An 18,081-nucleotide genomic window follows, 5' to 3' on the forward strand; every position below is an offset into this window, starting at 1 on the left:
CTGCTACTAGAATCGAACAAAGTCCAGCAGTACAAAAGACAGTCGGAACCCTCGACTTCCTTTCGCTGCAGAGGACGTATGTCTGGCTGTAGGAATCGGGGAGGGCAGGACACCTGTTAGAGACGGCAGATTCTCCGAATTACCACCTGTGGGGAAATGCCTGGGACATACTCGACAAGGTGGCAGTTCGGGGTAGATCCCTGGCCGTAGAAGTTTTTGCTCAGGGCGTTGCATCCTGTTCACGATCCGTCGCTTTCCACTAACTCGGATTCCAAAGATCCTATCATTATATTTGATGCGGTCTCAAAAAGATCTTTCTAGAGGAGGAGGTATCACGTATGCGGGGGAATGATGCGATAGAGGAAGTCTTAGACAGGTCTTCGGGTTTCTTCCTTGTGGAGAAATTAACAGAAGGTTGGAGACCTGTCAAACACCTTTCCTGATTGAACCAGTTTATACTCCAAACTCTGTTCAAAATGGAAACCCCCAGCTAAGTAATACAGACCATCAGAAAGAACAACGTCTTGCACACACACACACACTTTCAGATCCCAAAACATCTGAGATCAAGAAAGTACCTGCATTTTATTTTAAGAAAAAGAACTTACCAGTTCAAGGTGGTGTACCAGTTTAAGGTGTTGTACCAGTTTAAGGTGTTGTACCAGTTTAAGGTGTTGTACCAGTTCAAGGAGTTATTTCAGCCTGTCAATAGCCCCACAGATATTCACTTGCCTATTTACTCTAATCGTGTTGTGTTTCAGCCTGTCAACAGCCCCACAGATATTCACTTGTCTGTTTACTCTAATTTTTTCATGGGGGGCATGCTATGGGAATACAGTAAGGTTCCTGCATTACCTAGATGACTGGCCTCTACTGGTATAGTCAAGATCTTAACTTACCTGCCACAGAGAGTCTTAAGGTCTCAATTTATCCACCATAGAGAGGTTCTCAAATTTTGCTACTGAGAATCCAGCTAAATTACGAGAAGTTGACTTGACTGTGTTGTGTCTACAGTATGGGTATACTATGAACATTGACTGTCCGAGCCAGAGTATTTAAGGATCCAGTGATTGAGACATCGCAACACATTTTCTCGAAAAAGTTCCTTCCAGCCCATCTCTGGCAGAAGCTCCAAGGTCACCTCGCCTCCATAAAGAAACTGGTATCCTTTGAAAGAATACATCTTTGCTCAGTACCATGTGCACTCTAAAGAGCCAATAGTTGCAGACATCAAATCCCCTATGGGCTGTCTTGATGATCCTTCGAGTTGTGAAAACAAATCAGACAAGTCTCGTGGTGGTTAAAGGAGGAGAACCTGTTAGCCGGATCATCTCTACAGGTTCCAATTCCAGACTTCCTAAGTTTTCCAGATGCTTCTTGCTAAGGATGGGAGCCCATCTAAGGAAGGAACAGATCTTAGTAATATGGTGGTCACATGAGGACAAGTCGTTCCACCTAAACTACCTGGAACTAAAGTCAGCATACCTAGTGTTATTCCACTTTACAGTCTATCAAAGGTCCTTCAGAAGTGTTGTTGATCGACTTCATGACCGTAGTGACTTGTGTTGACGAAGGGGGGCGCCTCAGTTTCCTACCTTCTCTGCTAGTTGGCAGTAGGGATGCAGCATTATGCACAAGTGAATGCAGTTCATTTCTCGGCTCATTTCATCCCGGGGAAAAAAAAAGAATGTAATAGGTGACAATCTAAGCTGACTAAGGATGATAATTGGTTGAGGGTGGTCTTTAAATCCTCTAGTGGCAAAACGTCATATGACTGTGGGGTTTCCCGATCCTAGACATTTTTGCCACCCATCTCAACAACAAGCTACAAGTGTTTTGTTCTCCACTCCTAGATCCAGCAGCGGTAATGGAAGATGCTTTCCAACCCCTGGGATAGGAAGGACATCTATGCCTTTCCCTGTTCTGCCCGATCCATCAGGTTCTGAACTAAATCGGGATGTCACAAAACCTAAGAGTAACGCTGGTCGCTCCAATGTGGCCACAAGTGGGGTGGTACTTGGACCTCCTAGATCTTCTCATAGAAGTTCCAAGAGAACTTCCAGTTTGGCCAAACTTTCTACATCAGCTTCACATAAAGTTTCACTGGCTGTTTCATCATAACTGGAGGTTATTTAGCACTTCCTCCGAAAGAAATGCTTTTTGATACTGACTACAAAGCATTTTTCAGGATACTTCAAGTCCACAGCAGTCTACCAGGCAAAGAGGTCAGTTTTCTTAGATTGATGTAGTAGAAGGAACACTGCTCTATTCAAGGCCACTGCACCACTGATTGCAGGCTTTCTATTTTTTCTGTGTGAGAAACTTCTATCAGTCTTAGTGGTAAAAGGCTATTGAACAGTCTTGACCCAGGTCTTCAAACTGAAGGGAATTGACATATCCCTATAAGAACTCTCGACTTTGATCAGAAGCATCAAGCAGGCTTTCCCCCCTCGGGAATTCAAACCCGCCCTGGACTGCGTTAAAGGTTCTAAGGTCCTTAAAGTTAGCACCCTACAAAGTGCTCTACCGGTCAACAGACAGAGACCTGACTTTGAAAAGTGTTCCTATTAGCTCTAGCATCATCAAAGAGTGTATGACTTACTTGGTCTTTCCCATTTAGTGTCACACTCCAGGGTTGGAAAGATATAAATTTTTCATTTGTTTCAGAATTCATAGATAACACTTGAGGTGTTAACTATGAATTCTGGCATAGGTGAAAAATTTGACTCCCTTACAGTTTCAGCAATCAAGGAAGTGACTGATGATCTGGACAGTTTGTACAGCAATAAAACAAATGCATTATATAATAGAGATACAGGAGGAGACAGTTGGTGTGGAGGTAGAGGTGGTGACTGAGGTATGTACCGTAACATACTCTTGACTTACACTACGTGAACTTTAACCTAACTTAGCTTATTGGTTTTTATTTGGTTTGTATATTTTATATTTATTTTTAAGTCTTCTTTCTAAACGGCAAACTGGAAGTTTTTGTGGGTGATGCTTCTCAATTAAGTCAACCACTTGTTGATGATAGCCTAAGATCTCCTTGATCTTAGCCGAACCTATGATATTCTCTACCTCCTCGACATCCTCCGTCTCGCTCAACTGGGCGTGGATCTCGGCATTCTGCATCTCCTCCATCTCCTTGAGTTTTTCGGTGGTGAGTGCTTCAAGATGCTTCTCGACGAGTCCGTTGATGTCATTTTTATAGACCTCCAGACCCATGGACTTGCCAATAGATACAATCTGATTCATGTCATCCTCTGGAACAGGTACAGATGCAGGTTCTGGGCCGAAGCCCTCAAAATCTCTAGGCGCACCAGCATCAGGCCAAAGCTTCTTCCAAGCAGAATTAATTGTGCATTGAGTCACTCCCTCCCAAGCCTTATCTATGATCTTCAAGCAGTGTATGATATTAAAATGGCTCCCCCAAAATTCATGCAAAGTTAAGTTGGTACTTTGTGATGTTAAATCACTGCTTAAACAAGTTCTTGGTGTGAAGTTTCTTAAAATTAGATGACTTGCTGGTCCCTGGGCTGGATGATAGGGGTGGTGTTCAGTTAGAGATTCAGCACTTTGATAAACTTAAACTCGTCGACGATATCATCTTCCAATACTGGAGGGTGAGCGGTAGCATTATCCAGGCAAAGCAAGCACTTCAAAGGCAAATTAATATCTTCAAGGTACTTCTTGACAGTGGGTCTGAAAACTAGGTTAACCCATTCAACAAAGAAAAGCCTAGTAACCCAAGCTTTAGCATTAGCATGCCAGAAAATTTGCAGTAAGTCCTTATTGACTTTATGTGCCTTAAATGCCCTAGGGTTTTCTGAATGGTAAACCAATAACGGCTTGATTTTGCAGACCCCGTTGGCGTGGCAATTAGGCCAAAAGCCAACCGATCCTTCATAGGCTTGTGTCCAGGCATTTTCTTCTCTCCGGCGGTGATGTATGTTCAACTAGGAATTTTTTTTCCAAAAAAAGACCGGTTTCATCACAATTGAACACTTGTTGCTCTATGTAACCATCATCCTGCATGATTTGTTTTAATAGCTTAAATTCGTTGGCAGTCTTGATGTCTGAACTTGAAGCCTCCCCATGCCGTACAACTGAATGAATCCCGGTCCATCAATTAAATTTCTCGGACCAACCGTGAGACGCCTTGAATTCCTCTGTTGTAGGGTCGGTTGAACTCTACCCCGCTTCACCCCCAGGAAACTCTGCTTTCAAGTCGCAATAGATAGCGCTGGCCATCTCACAAATAATTGTATCGCCAGCAATCTCTCTGTCATTATCAATATAAGTAAAAGGCATTCCATCTCTTCCAGGGTAGGGCTCCAGTGTTTAGAGTTGATGATGATCCCCTTGGATGGTTTGACACCTTTAATGGCTGCCTTTTGCATGATGATCGTCGAGATCGTAGGCATGTTCCGCCCATATTGTTTAGCCAGATCACTTACATGCGCACCACTCATGTTTTCCTATAATTTCTTGTTTTAATTCTAAGGAAAGCATTACCTTCTTCCGTTTTTCACCTTTACTTCCACTCAAACTAGCCTTCTCAAGTTCCATGATTATAAAATAAAGAAGGAAATGTGAAAAAGGAAGATATTAAGCACTGTTGATTACGAACTGAACAGGGGAGAACCACACGATGCGCAGGAGAACTGTGAACTGACGGACGCGATGCTAACTGGCGTCCCTCCTAACGTGCTGGTGTCTAACGTAGGAACCAAGAAACTGCGACGCTTCGAGAAACTTCTGAGTCGTATGGTGGAAATTACATTGGGTGTTCGAGTCGAATATTTGATCAAATTTTTACATCGGATGTTGGAAAACTCGTATGTTTAGGCAATCTTATGTAGAGGGTTTACAGTACAGGTTGAAACAAGAAGGGATTAATCAAGAACACCATTTCTTTTCTGATTATGAGAAACAGTTATGAGAGCATACAAATCTTTGGGAGAAGTGTCGACTGGGGCCACTCCCAAGGCTCATGTCATGTGGCGTTGCCGCAACCTTGGCATTGTGCGAAAACTACTTGGCTCCTGGTGTCTGGAAAAGACAACCACCTTCACAGCCCATTACTTAAAAGATTTACCCACAGATCTTTGGACACATTCTCCTTTGGTATAGTTGTAGCTGCTTAGCATTAGTTTAAAACCGATGCCTTGCTGGACACTTACCAATATGTCATGTTGTCAGCTATTTTCAGCATAATTGTGTATGAGAGTAGAATGAATGGTGCCTCCCTTCCTTTGGGATACCTATGTTGATGACTACTTATGAAGGTAAGAATACCGCTGTGAAATTATATAAATGATATATTTATAATTATAAAAGTAGTTGTTACAAAAACAAACTTGTCGGATTGAGGCTCTAACACTTTCCTCCAATTTATTGAGGCTGATATCATGACCTTGCCTCATATGAGACACCCTACCATTGTCATCAAGAAACTTCTTCCTACCTAAAGTAAACTCCCATATGAATGATGAGGGTTTGTGTTTGTATAGGAATAAACTACAAATTTTTTTGAGTAATTTGTATGGTTCCTAGCTATTCAAATTTGAGTTATTTTTTATATTTTCTACTTCATCCACCCTACTAGTCTTAACCAAGACTAAGGAGAAAACTGAGCTGTAGGCTCAGACGTGTGTGCCTACCCAGGGTAAGTGAGAACAGAGGGCAACCATACAATGTTGGCAGACCCACAGAACTTCTTAAATTTTTATTGTAGCCATATAAATGATGTAGGCTTGTATAGCTAGGAAAAATATGAATTACTTTAAAGAATTATAGTTTTCTGTCCAGTTGTTTGTAGTCTTTTGAAGATGTAATAAATCTTGTTATTAAGGAGTTAGCACCAACCCTAAGTCTCTTATTACTATAGTAGATATCTTGACTAGACCACTGAATCAAAGCAAATGACTCGTAGGGTTGTATTGAACGGTTTGTCTTTGAATTGAACTTTGAGGGCATTGCCCTTTGATGAAAATTTGACAAATTTGGGAAGTAATGAAAATTCTGACCAAGTACTTTTAAAAACCTTGACATGTAAGTTTACTTGTAAAGTCCTGTTTTCTTAAGTTAGACATAGTTATTTTAGGTTAGCATATTCTCCTTTTCTGACTTGCATTTTGTCTGTAAAGGTATGTGATTACTTGCCAAATATTAACAGGTCAAGTAAGTGTGACTAATTGTTCATTTCGGTTTGAAGACTACCGTAATCTAACGATAAGGTTAATATTTGTTTAAAAAAATTAATTTCTGCAAGAAGTCTGGTATTTTATCGTTAATACGATCTTTGAATGTGGTAATACAAAATTGCACAGTACAGTATACTGTAATACAGTACAATGAAATATATGGAGGTACCACTTACCATGTCCCTTGATTTGGATACCTAGATACCATCAAGATTAGTATGTATTTTGACTTTATATGTTCCCTTTGGTCTCTTCTTTTCATGTTGTTCATCTATATTACTTCAGTTTCCAGCTTGAATTTCAGATCAATTACCTTTGGGCAGTCTGTACATTCTATAAATGGGACACTTTCTTAGATCTAGATTTAAAAATGTGAAGGCTGTGTTGTAACAGTATCGTTGTACATTAAGTATAGTAATGTATAATATAAATAGTTTACTGTACAGTAATTGAAAAAAATAATTACATAATCTGCATGTTATTGTTAAACTCATGTTTTCTGCTTTTGAGTGTAACTTTTGATAGATTTACAATTAAATATTCTGTTAGGTAATAGCCTGCAGTTTCACTGTGAAGTATTTTCAAAGGAGGTGGAGAGAAGATAGAAAAAAATACTGAGGCTAGATAGATGTACCAGGGCTTGATGAGATGCTATGAAAACCTTTTAGTAGACTACAGAACTATCCGTGAATTTGTATTTATCAGAGAATAAATTTCATATGTAGACTTTGGTGTACTGAAATAATTTTTGTATTTTTTCCTAAGTTACATCTTATTTTAACAGAACACTGGACTTCCAGCCCCATTGCGAGCATCCTATGAAAAGCTTCGTGCTGATGGAGTTTTCCTTTTGGAGAATGGTATGCAAATGTTTATATGGGTTGGAACAAATACGAACCCTGACTGGCTAAACGATGTATTTGGAGTAAATGCGCCCCATCAGTTGGATCCTGTTATGGCAGAATTACCTGAAAGGGACAATCCTACTTCCATTAGAGTTAGAGAAATTATATCTACAATTCGGTCCCAGAGGAAAAGACACGTTCGAGTAAGTAAATATTTAAGTTTTTTGCTCCGTGAATACAAACCCTTGTCTTTTAATATTAGTGTGCTTTCATGGAAGCCGGATATGGCTCTTAAAACTTTTAATGAGATGGTGATAGTTACTGAGGGGTGTTGGTGAAACACTGCTGACCCAACAGACCACTGAGCCCTCATTTTTTCAGCCAATGGATAATACAGACATAATTCTGCCGCCATCAGCTGGCTGTTTCAAGCTATAACTTTTTCTTATAGATAATTGTGTTGGCAGATCGTAGTTGGTGAGGGATATTTAGAAGGAAAGACAAATTTTCAGTGGTTTTTCAGTAATTGTAGCTGTGACAGTTTTCTGTGCAAACCTGGTCACATTCCAATCTGCGGTTGTTAATTTCCCGGGGGGACAAGATTTTTCAAATCTTGGAGTCAATACTGATAATTCCCATGAGGAAAAGTTTTACTGCTCTTAGTCTGAAAACTTGGCTCAAGGCTTAATGATAGCCTTTAACCGCCGAGACCGAGAGAAGCTTCTCCCTCAGGTACTGGAGAAAATCTGCAACTAGTGGAACAGAGGCCTTTAGTGAAGAATTGTTCACCCTACGACACCAATTACAGAAGATTGCCACTTTGTTGGGTAGACTGCTGTTGAAGACTAACTGAGGTATTCAGAGAGTTGCTTTGCAGTTGGTTGCAAAAAGCCCCTCTCTCACAAGCAGCTGGATAACCTCCAACCATGAAGTGACAGCTATTTCATTGCACTGTGGTATCTCTTCATGTGTGGTTGACATAGGGGGTCATACCAAGTTGAAACTGTTCGAACTTCTTTCAGGAGACTCAGGAGGTCCAGGTACCACTTTGAGTGTGGCCATTTTAGTGCTACTAGAATCATTTGGAGATTGAGCGTGATGATTGTTTTACTGATAACTTTCCTTATGAGACAAAAATGATGGGAAAGCATAGATGCAAAGGCCATTCCACGGGTGTTTAAAGGTTTAAAGGCCACTCATGAAAGACATAGGCAAGGGATATTGACATTGTCCTATCAAGGAGGACAGTGTCCTAGAGACTGACCTCTATACATATGATCAGTGCCCAAGCCCCCTCTACATCCAAGCTAGGACCAAGAAGGGCCAACCAATGTCTGCTGATGACTCGGCAGATAAACCTATAGGCTCCATCCTTAGCTCACAAGGATGGTGAGGGTGCAGCGACCAAAGAAACTATCAAGTCTGAGCGGGACAAGAACCCCAGTTTGGCGATCACCAGGCAAGGACGTTACCAACAGGCCATCACAACCCTAATGCTTCCTCAAGTGCTACTGCTTGGTCTGACACTGCTGAGCAATAAACTGTTCGACTTGTTGAAGTAGTTGGGAAACCCACAAAGTCAGTTGTTCCTTTGCCACTAGGGGATTCAAAGACCATTCTGAACCCTTCATCTGATTGTGATGTGGTAGCAGGATTACTACGTCGTCTACTGGCTGTGAATGCATGTTCACTGCCAACGGGCAAAGGGTTTGAGAAACTACCCCCCCCTGCTTGTTAACATAAGGCATTATAGTTGTGTTGCTGCTTATCAACACCACTGCTGACTTTCTATGTCTTTCAAACGTATCAGAGCCAGGTACGTTGCCTTCAGCTCCAAGATGTTTATATGGGACCTTTAGTCTACCTTATCTGTCCACAGACCTGAAGTGGAGTACAGTAGTTAGAATGTGCACTCCTCACCCTTCTCTTGAAGTATCTGAGAAAATAAGTTCTAGGGAAGAACCTGTAAGGGGGAACCCTCTTAACATGTTTTTCTCCTGCAGTCACTAGGAAAGGTCCTCTTGGATTTCCTGTATCACCGTGACCTGAGTAATTGGATGGTCGGATCTCTGCCTCAAACTGATCTTCAAGAGTCCACTGCACAGAATGAAGGTGTAACCTCCAGTATAAGAGTAGACATTTTAGGGAAGACAGATACCAAAGCAGCCTCTGCATGTACTTTGCTGTGAGGGATTTGTGTGTTATTAATGTGCTGCGACCTTCTTCAACCTTGTAGCCTGTCCTATGATGGGAACACTTTCTTGGACCATGTCTATACGCGTCCCCAAGTAGATGAGGTTCTGACGTTGGGTGAGAATGTACATATCAAGATTTATCCTGATAAATTTTGGAAGTCGTCCCTGTGGAGTAGAATTAGGGACTGAGTCCGCCAACAACAACCTAGCGTCTAGTATCGGAAAAGTCTTATCTCCGTCACGTGAGCATAGGTTGAAACCAGTGTGAACACACTAGTGAACACTGGAGGGACTGGAAAGTCATGGAAACAAGGAAGTCAAACTGAAATTTTCTTGTACCTAGGACAAACCAAAGGTATTTCCTCGAATTCCAGTGAAATGGAATTTGTAATTGGGCATCTTTCAGGTCAATGGGCAGCAAGAAGTCATCCAGTCTTATTGCTTGAAGGATCTTGTTGAGTTGAGGGTCTCCAGCTTGAACTTCGTTTGCAGAATAAAGTTATTTAGATGGGACAGGTCGATGGCTAGTGTCCAACCTCCTGATTACTTCTATAGAAAAAGAAAAGAAAGCCAGAGATGGGTCATCGACCTCCTCGACCACTTTCATGTCTTAACATCTGTTTGACCTCCCCTCGAAGGAGTAGGTCTTTGACGGATCCTCTCGAATACGAGTGGCTCATCGTCACTGGAGTGGGAGGAGGGAAAGAGTTTCCCCCGTGAAATTGCCACCTTGTCCACAGACTCGACAGGCATTCCCCACAGATGGTAACTTGGGGACCCATAACGAGATCCTCACCTACCTCACCCTCTCCTGCCTTGATGTCTTCGGTGAAAGGGCTGTCCCTACTTAGTTGTTCTCTGTGAAAGGCGGCTGCTTTGGAGGTGAGGTCTTAGGATTAGCAAGCATTATTCGAGGCTGTTTGAAGGTGTCAGCATGTGGCAGCTCTCATGAAGAAGGAAGCTTGACTTACCTTCTTCCACTTTGCTAACACTACATCCACTTTGTGCAGAGGAAAGGAGGCAGCACTGTGTTAGTGAGGTGTTCTGTAAAGACAGTCTTTTGAGGCCCCTATGTTTGACGAACTTGTTGACCACTAGGTCTCGCCGTTGTCCTCCAGTTGCTCTGCTGGTATGCAAACTTGTGTACCAAAAAGTCCACCTCCTTTGCTCTTGAAAAGACAAACTCCTCGTATGGCTTTCGTGTTGTATGATCTGCAAGGTTCTAGGGTACTACAAAATATGAGTGTACTGGACCAGTGGTCAAACAGAGAGGAAGCTTGCAAATTGTCATTGCTGCTGCCTCCATGTTCATGGCCTCCGAGGCTGAGAAAATAGAAGGTAGTTGTGCGAATTAAAATGCGGTTGAATTTGAAAATTTAAAAAGAAATAATTTTCAATATGTTCTGACATTGGAAATGTCCCTGCCTGGCCATCTGCCAGACTGTGGTTTGAGTTCCGCTCAAGCTCGATAATTTCTTGTAGCATCTGCAACATTACCCTCCTTATGAGCTAAGTGATTGGGGTTATGGAGAGCCTGCAGATCTACCTGCCGAGTCATCAGGATCCTAGCTTGAGTAGAGAGAGGGTTTGGGCGCTGATCATATGGATATATGGTCAGTCTCTTGGGTATTATCACTGTCTCTTGCCTCTGCCATCCATATGCAGCCTTGGGTAGAGTTCTTTTGTTTGAGGGTATACTCAGGCACAATATTCCATCTTATTTCTCTTCCCCTTGTTTTTATTTTTTTATAGTTTATGTATGTTTGAAAAACAAGCTCCTCATATGGCTTTTGTATTTTAGGATTTGCAATGTTCTGGGGTACTGCAAAATATAAGTGTACTGGACCAGTGGTCAACCAGAGAGGAAGCTTGCAAATTATCATTGCTGCTGCCTCCATGTTCATGGCATCCGAGGCCGAGAAAATAGAAGGTGGTTGTGAAAATTGTTCCTCTGATGGCCCTTGGGTGAGGTTTGGTACCTCAGGGTGTTATGTTAGAGGGGAAGGAGGGGCTCCCTCTGTCACATAGAATTTCCTATTGCTTAGAAAAAAACGAAGAATCAACATAAAGCAGTGAACTGCTCTCAGGGAGTCCTTGGGTGCAGAGACTTGCGCTTCCTGTTTCTGAATGGTATTCAATGTCTGTCGTGACCACGCCAACTCTTGGTGTTGTTTTGCGTTGTCTTCCTGAGGGAGGAGTCAATGGAGGTGTGGCTTTTGTAGTATCACCCAACTTCCTCAGTTTTCTGGTGAGTCCCAATATCCTCAGGAAAAGTGATCTCTCCTCGGGTTCCGTCTAGGTGAACTTTAAGGGTTCTCCTTGACAAGTCCCGACAAGTCAATGACATGGGAAGGCTCGACGGGTTCAAGGGAAGCAAGCCTTACTCTCGGGTGGAGTTGCCTGAATGTGAGGCTCCAAGTAGCCTATCCATTCTTCTGCTTGGAAACAACGTCTTTCTTCTCCCTGACTTTCTCCTTTTTTGGAAAAGGGAGAGAGGGAAGGGGAAAAGTGATATTGGGAAAGAGACTACTCCATCATCCAGGAACTTGGGTCCTGACGTGGTCTTGGTACGAGTCGCTAGAGTGTTAGTGTCTTATACAAGAGACACCTGTCTGTTCTGCTTGGAAACGACTTATTTCTTCTCCCTGACTTTCTCCTTTTTGGAAAAGGGAGAGAGGAAAGGGGAAAAGTGATATTGGGAAAAAGACGACTCCATCATCCGGGAACTCTTGGTCTTGACATGGTTTTGGTACTAGTCGCTCGAGTGTTAATGTCAACTTTGAAAGATAAACAACTTCGATAGGGAAGTATCTCTGATGGCCCTTAGGTTTTCATTTGTGCCCGTTATCAGGTAAAACCCTTGGAAAGGGGGAGGCTGGTCACCCGATAGGGCCTTTTGCTTGTAGAGAATTTTGAGATGTGTGTTCTCGGTTTGTCTTTTCTTCCTAGCGTGTGCTTTCTGTTCCTGTGGGAGGAGATGTAGCTCACCATATCTAAACTTGGTCGCACACTGTTTTGGAGCAATTCGGTTATTCTCGTTTTCTCGCTCTGTACTCTTATGGTAAATTTCCACAGGTTGAGCACATGTTATTGGTGGGTCCTCATGTTATTTGATGCCATTCTTCAGCCTAGGTCTAGGCCCCATATTACCGATAAATTTGGTTCGTGTAGTGGACGGTTTGCTTATGTTTCATTAGGCATCCAGTAAAAAAGGGATTATAGGTATTTGCAGCATTCCTTCAGCCCATAGCTGCATTTGACCTCCATTTTTGCTTCCTGTTTTTCATGTATTGTATCTTGCTGTCCTACCTCTTCTATCTTTTGCCTCAGTGTAACTGAGGTTTTACCCTAAAATCAGTTAGGCACCGAGTGGCCTCACGGGCCCCTGCACTGGGGTTTTTAGCCCAAATTCTTAAATCTAATTGAAAATACAATAGGTATTGACCATTATTATAAAGTAGTAACTATTCCATTGAGTATAAATTGAGTCATGAAAAATCAAATAAAATCAGTCATAAAAATCAAATAAAATTGCTGCAGACCAAAAGGGAATAAACCGTAAATAGGAAAAACTCGTAATAGACGTAATCAAAGAAAGTTGAATAAAGTTAATTGATAAAAATCGAAGGAAATTCGAATGGAATCGAACAACAATTTACTGGATAAAGAGTAGAAATGCATTTATACATTTCAGTATGTTTCCATGGTGGAATTTGAAATTAATTTATATAAAGGCAGGTCTAGACTTGGGTAAAGTGATTTCTTTTTTATAATGTCAAATTAATGTAAAACCTTTTACTGTACAGATAGGTTGGGAGCATTTGCATTTTAATTAGAATTCTTTCTAACCAACCTATAATGAATGAGTGCTACTCTTTTAAGATAACCATATAGATTAAACAGTGGAATGTATTTCGTATGATAGTCTATTATGTCAATATTGATAAGATCTTTTTCATACTGATTAAATCTGAATTTAGAGGAGTGTTTTTAAGTATTTTCATGCCTAAGATTAAAAAAACATTGGTTAAGAACTTTACATGTGGTATGCTGTACTTGAAACAAAGTGCAGTAAATTATGATTCTAACCGTGCTTGGTCAAAATATGATTGTCAAGTTTTCAATTAAAATGGCCTGCTAGTTTACAAGCAAAAACCTTTTTTATATTTTCTTGGAAAAACTTACTGGAAATTAAAAATGATTCTAGTTTTTTTACCTTTCCAGATGTTTGTAGTTCTTCAGCAGAGCAAGCATGAGATGGTTATGCGGAACTTTTTGGTAGAAGACAAATCCATGTATGGGGCTCCAAGTTATGTTGACTTTTTGTGTCATGTGCACAAGGAGATTAGAGCTCTTCTGTCCTGAGACAAAATGCAGCACTACCCATGCTCACCATCAACACCAGGGCCATCCCCAACTGCCATCAGACCTTCCTACTACCCTTCCAGTAGCCAGAATTCTAATAATAGGGATCGTGCTAGTGTCCCGACGACAACTGAAAAAGTTTCTTTGGCCGTTGTAGGCAATAGCTACTCTAGTAATGTAGCCCCTTCTCAATGTCTTGAAAATACACCACAGCACCCTAATGCCTCTACCCCCTCTCCTTCAAACAATCTAAGTAGCAAGTCATCCTGTGATAATACTCTACCCTTGCTTTTTCAAAGAAATGATGCCAGGTGTTCATCATTGGGTACCAAGTTAGATGGAGAGGAGAGCATGGCAAAGACTGCTCAGAAAATTATGTATCCTCAAGTAGCTCAAACTTTAAAAAATTGGCATTAACTGTTGTGGTATTTAGGTATTATAATTCACCTTTTTTATAAAAAATTAATCGTGATATTTTCATCTTGGAATGGATAGCCGAGTACTATTATTTGAGGAAATATTTATTCAGTTTGGGAATAATAATATTCTTGTGATCTGAGCTGTCATGCATCCATCCACAAATGGGTAGTGCTATTTTACGATGTATTCTTTTGTTATGGGTAAGTGATTCAAGTCATGTGAGGGAGAGAAGATTTCTACATGCTTTCATAGATGTACTGTATGCTGGTATGGGGGATGTAGTATACAGGGTGTTGTTGAATGCCCTCATTTTTCATAAACTATATAGCTATGAGAAAATATTTATTTTTATTAAAACTTAATACTTAAATCATTCATGTATTGCTTTTTTAATGAACAATTTTATGTATATTAATAGGTAGGAATTTATTATTAAGGTTTAAGATACTGCATTTATATTGTAGGAAAAAAGTGTAAAGTACTATATTTGAAATACTGTATGTATCTTTTATTGATGAAAAAGTTACACCATACTTGGTTGGGATTTGGTTCTTTAAAGAGATATGTCAGTGGGAACTGTATTTAGTTTTGCAATGAGAATGCTATATATATATATATTACCTTTGTTACATAATGTCTTATAGTTGGCTAAATGCTATATGTATTGGTGTTAAGTTTATTCAAAGTTGAAATACATTGTTATGATCAGTTTTCTTGCTTTAATTCTTGAGACCCAATTTTTAAGTAAGATTATTATTATTACTTTGATTTGTAAGACTATTGAATTAATTTTATGCTCTTTAAGCTTTGATCCCTTTGAAGTAATTATGTTATCACAAGAACATTTCAGTCTTTTAAAGATGTCAATCTACTTGTGCAAAGGTATAAGAAGTGTTAAGCAAAGCCACCCATTGAGATACTACCGCTATAGAGTTATTGGTCCTTTGACTGGCTAGAGTCAGTGGTTCCTAAACTTTTTTCTGTCATTTTCCACCCTGCACCCAGTTCAACCATCCAGATTTCCCCCTTCATGTGTATGAGGGAAAAGAGTAGTTAACACTCTTGAGTCTATTTACTAATTTATTTTTCAAATGTGCAAATATACTGATAAACATAATTACAGAGTAGATTGGAGAGAGAGCAGTTAGTAACAACTAAGCATAGTCATAGAGCTGGTTAATAACAGTGAGAACTGATATGATCATATCACAATTGAATGGCGAACAACAAATTACTGCACATACTAAGAGGACATTTTCCGCTTGGTTTAGTTAGTAGGTAGTGTGATTATTTCCTCCCTGGAAGCTTCAAATTTCCCCAAGTTTGGGAACCATTGGGCTAGACAGTACTACATTGGATCCTTCTCTCTGATTACGGTTCATTTTCCCTTTGCCTACACACACACTGAATCGTCTGGCCTATTCTTTATATTCTCCTCTGCCCTCATACACCAGACAACACTGAGATTACCAAACAATTCTTCTTCACCTAGGGGTTATTGCACTATAATTGTTCAGTGGCTACTTTCCTCTTGGTAAGGGTAGAAGAGACTCTCTAGCTATGGTAAGCAGCTCTTCTAGGAGAAGGACACTCCAAAATCAAACCATTGTTCTCTAGTCTTGGGTAGTGCCATAGCCTCTGTACCATGGTCTTCCACTGTCTTGGGTTAGAGTTCTCTTGCTTAAGGGTACACTTAGACATGCTATTCTGTCTTGTTTCTCTTCCTCTTGTTCTGTTAAAAGTTTTTATAGTTTATATAGGAGATATTCATTTTAATATTGTTACTCTTCTTAAAATATTTTATTTTTCCTTATTTCCTTTCCTTACTAGGCTATTTTCCCTGTCGGAGTCCTGGGCTTACAGCGTCCTGGTTTTCCAACTATGGTTGTAGCGTAGCAAATAGTAATAATGATAATGATACAGTAATAATAATAATAATAATAACACTCGGGGCCTGTGGGCCTGAGGCATTATTAAGTCTGTCTGGGCAACACTCCCAGTCTGGCGTGTACCTGACACATCTGATGCATTGTGTTCCATAATCTCTGGGTTTTTGCAGGCTAAATGATTTGTTATGGTACTTGTATGACTTGAGTTACAGGAGAATACTGCCTCAGTACACTAAGTGAGAAACATTAGTAATGGACAAGATATTGCCTAGTTGTTTTGGGAGCTGAGAGTTGTTTGTTATTGTTCTTTCAAATCCCTGGAAACCTCAAAGCTCGGTGAGCTATTGATGTAGATTTGTACCTAAGGGCTCACTGCATAGGGTAGTAGTGTCATAGCGCTGTAAGCATTAGTTCTGGATCTTTGTAGCATTCCTTCGAATCTTAGCTGTCCTTGCTTTATATCTAATTTTATCTCCTCCTCTCCTTCTTACTGTCCAACCACTTCTAACTTTTACCTCAGTGTAAACTAGGTTTTTACCCTAGATATACTTTGGTGCTGAATGGCTACACAGATATTATAGTGTAAATCCAAATACTTAGAGTTACCATTACTTTAACTCCGATTTCTTGTAAGGGGTTAATGGTGTTAGAGCACTGTAGGCATTACTTATAGATCTTTGTCGTTTCGGAATCTAGTTGCACTCACTTTTGAGTTTTATTATGGCTCAGTTTTGGCTTACTTCCATCTTGCTGTCCAACCTCTTAACTGTTACACATGCTGCAGTTGGGTTCTTCCCCAGTTACACATGGATGTTGAATGGCTTTTCGATCCCTAGTGCTGGTTGGGCCAAAATTTTCACAAATCCAATCCAGATTATTCTTGTTGGTGCAATGTCAGATCTGCAGTCAGCATTCCTTCAATTTAGAGTGAACTGTATCTAACATTTACTGCAGTGCCTAAATAACCACTAATGGTTTATATTATTGAAGGAATTAGTTTTGATTGGAATCGGCATTCAAAATCTTAAATTGTGTCCAGGAAGTACTGGATGCAAGTACATGATTAAAAATAAGGTAAGATTAAGTACAGATCAGTGTGCTTTGGGAAAAAGGTTAAAGGTGTCTGGTTTCAGTTCGTTTCATCAGAATAGATGCTCACCAGAACATCAGCCGGGCAAGCCCAACCTCCCAGTGTGGTGCCTAACCACAACAGTGGCCTCCCCAATTAACAGCTTAGAAACTCATAGTTCTGGGCTGGGATCAATTTGCTACCGCTGTCTTATCCTGGAGTTCCCGAGTGGTAAATATTAGAGTTAGTTATGTTGGCTAAAGGTGAATGAGCATATTCTTTGGTAATGTTGCCTACCTCGACAATTGTTCCTAGTAAGAAAAGATCCAAATTTTGGGTTTGTATAAAGTGTACGAGAAGGCAGAGAGGCATTCCAGTGTTCCTGCTCAAAAAGTGCCACCAAGCTCCAAATAGAGGTTAAAGGCTAAGACTGCACTTAGTGTCCTTTCACTTTGGATTTTGGTACCATCTGGAATAAAGGACGGACTCTTGAAATTTACCTCTCCCTTTGTCTCACCATAGGGATTACTTAGAACCTTGCATCATCTTTTCAGTCCCTAGTTGTACTCCCTTTTTATCATTCTACTATATACCTCCATTCTCAGTCCCTTTCTTTTACCTTGCTGTAAAACCTCTTTACCTTCAGTTTCATATTGCAACTAAAGGGATTTCCTTCAGTTTTACTTGGAGGCTGAATGGCTTCCCAGGCCATGTGCTAAGCCTATGGCTCAAATTCATAAATCCAATCCAATCCCATGTGATGAAAAAGTCCAGAGGAAAGTGAAATTCCAGTATTATTATAGTTGCTCAGTTGGTCCAAACGGGTCCAAACAATAAGACAGGTACTGAGGTGTAATAAAAGGAGCAACTGTTAAGTCTAAAGCACAGGAATAGTACATTCTGGCAATGAAATAGAGTGGGGCGATGATAATGTCTTCAAGTGGGTTATAGTCCTAGGTAATGCATGTAGCTCAATGACAGAGGCCATAGGTGGAGGGTACACAAGGAGCCCATCAAACCTAAGGCCAGATCCCAAATAGGTTAGTCAGGGGCCTAGGGTGTTTATAGAGCGTCAGGAGGTATACTTTTTTT

General features: G+C 40.6%; 1 protein-coding gene across 1 annotated transcript in view; it reads left to right on the top strand.

Moving 5' to 3' along the window:
* The window catches only part of Sec24CD (Secretory 24CD), a 62,341-nt gene extending 47,600 nt beyond the window's left edge, over positions 1-14,741 (top strand). Inside the window, exons 5-6 of the mRNA XM_068375252.1 lie at positions 6,991-7,254; positions 13,471-14,741. Coding sequence (XP_068231353.1) covers positions 6,991-7,254; positions 13,471-13,611 — 405 coding nt within the window. The 3' untranslated portion in view covers positions 13,612-14,741. The remainder of the gene's footprint in view (positions 1-6,990; positions 7,255-13,470) is intronic.
* The last annotated feature ends 3,340 nt before the right edge of the window (positions 14,742-18,081 follow it).

This window comes from Palaemon carinicauda, chromosome 6, assembly GCF_036898095.1.
Source record: "Palaemon carinicauda isolate YSFRI2023 chromosome 6, ASM3689809v2, whole genome shotgun sequence".
NCBI lineage: Eukaryota > Metazoa > Arthropoda > Malacostraca > Decapoda > Palaemonidae > Palaemon > Palaemon carinicauda.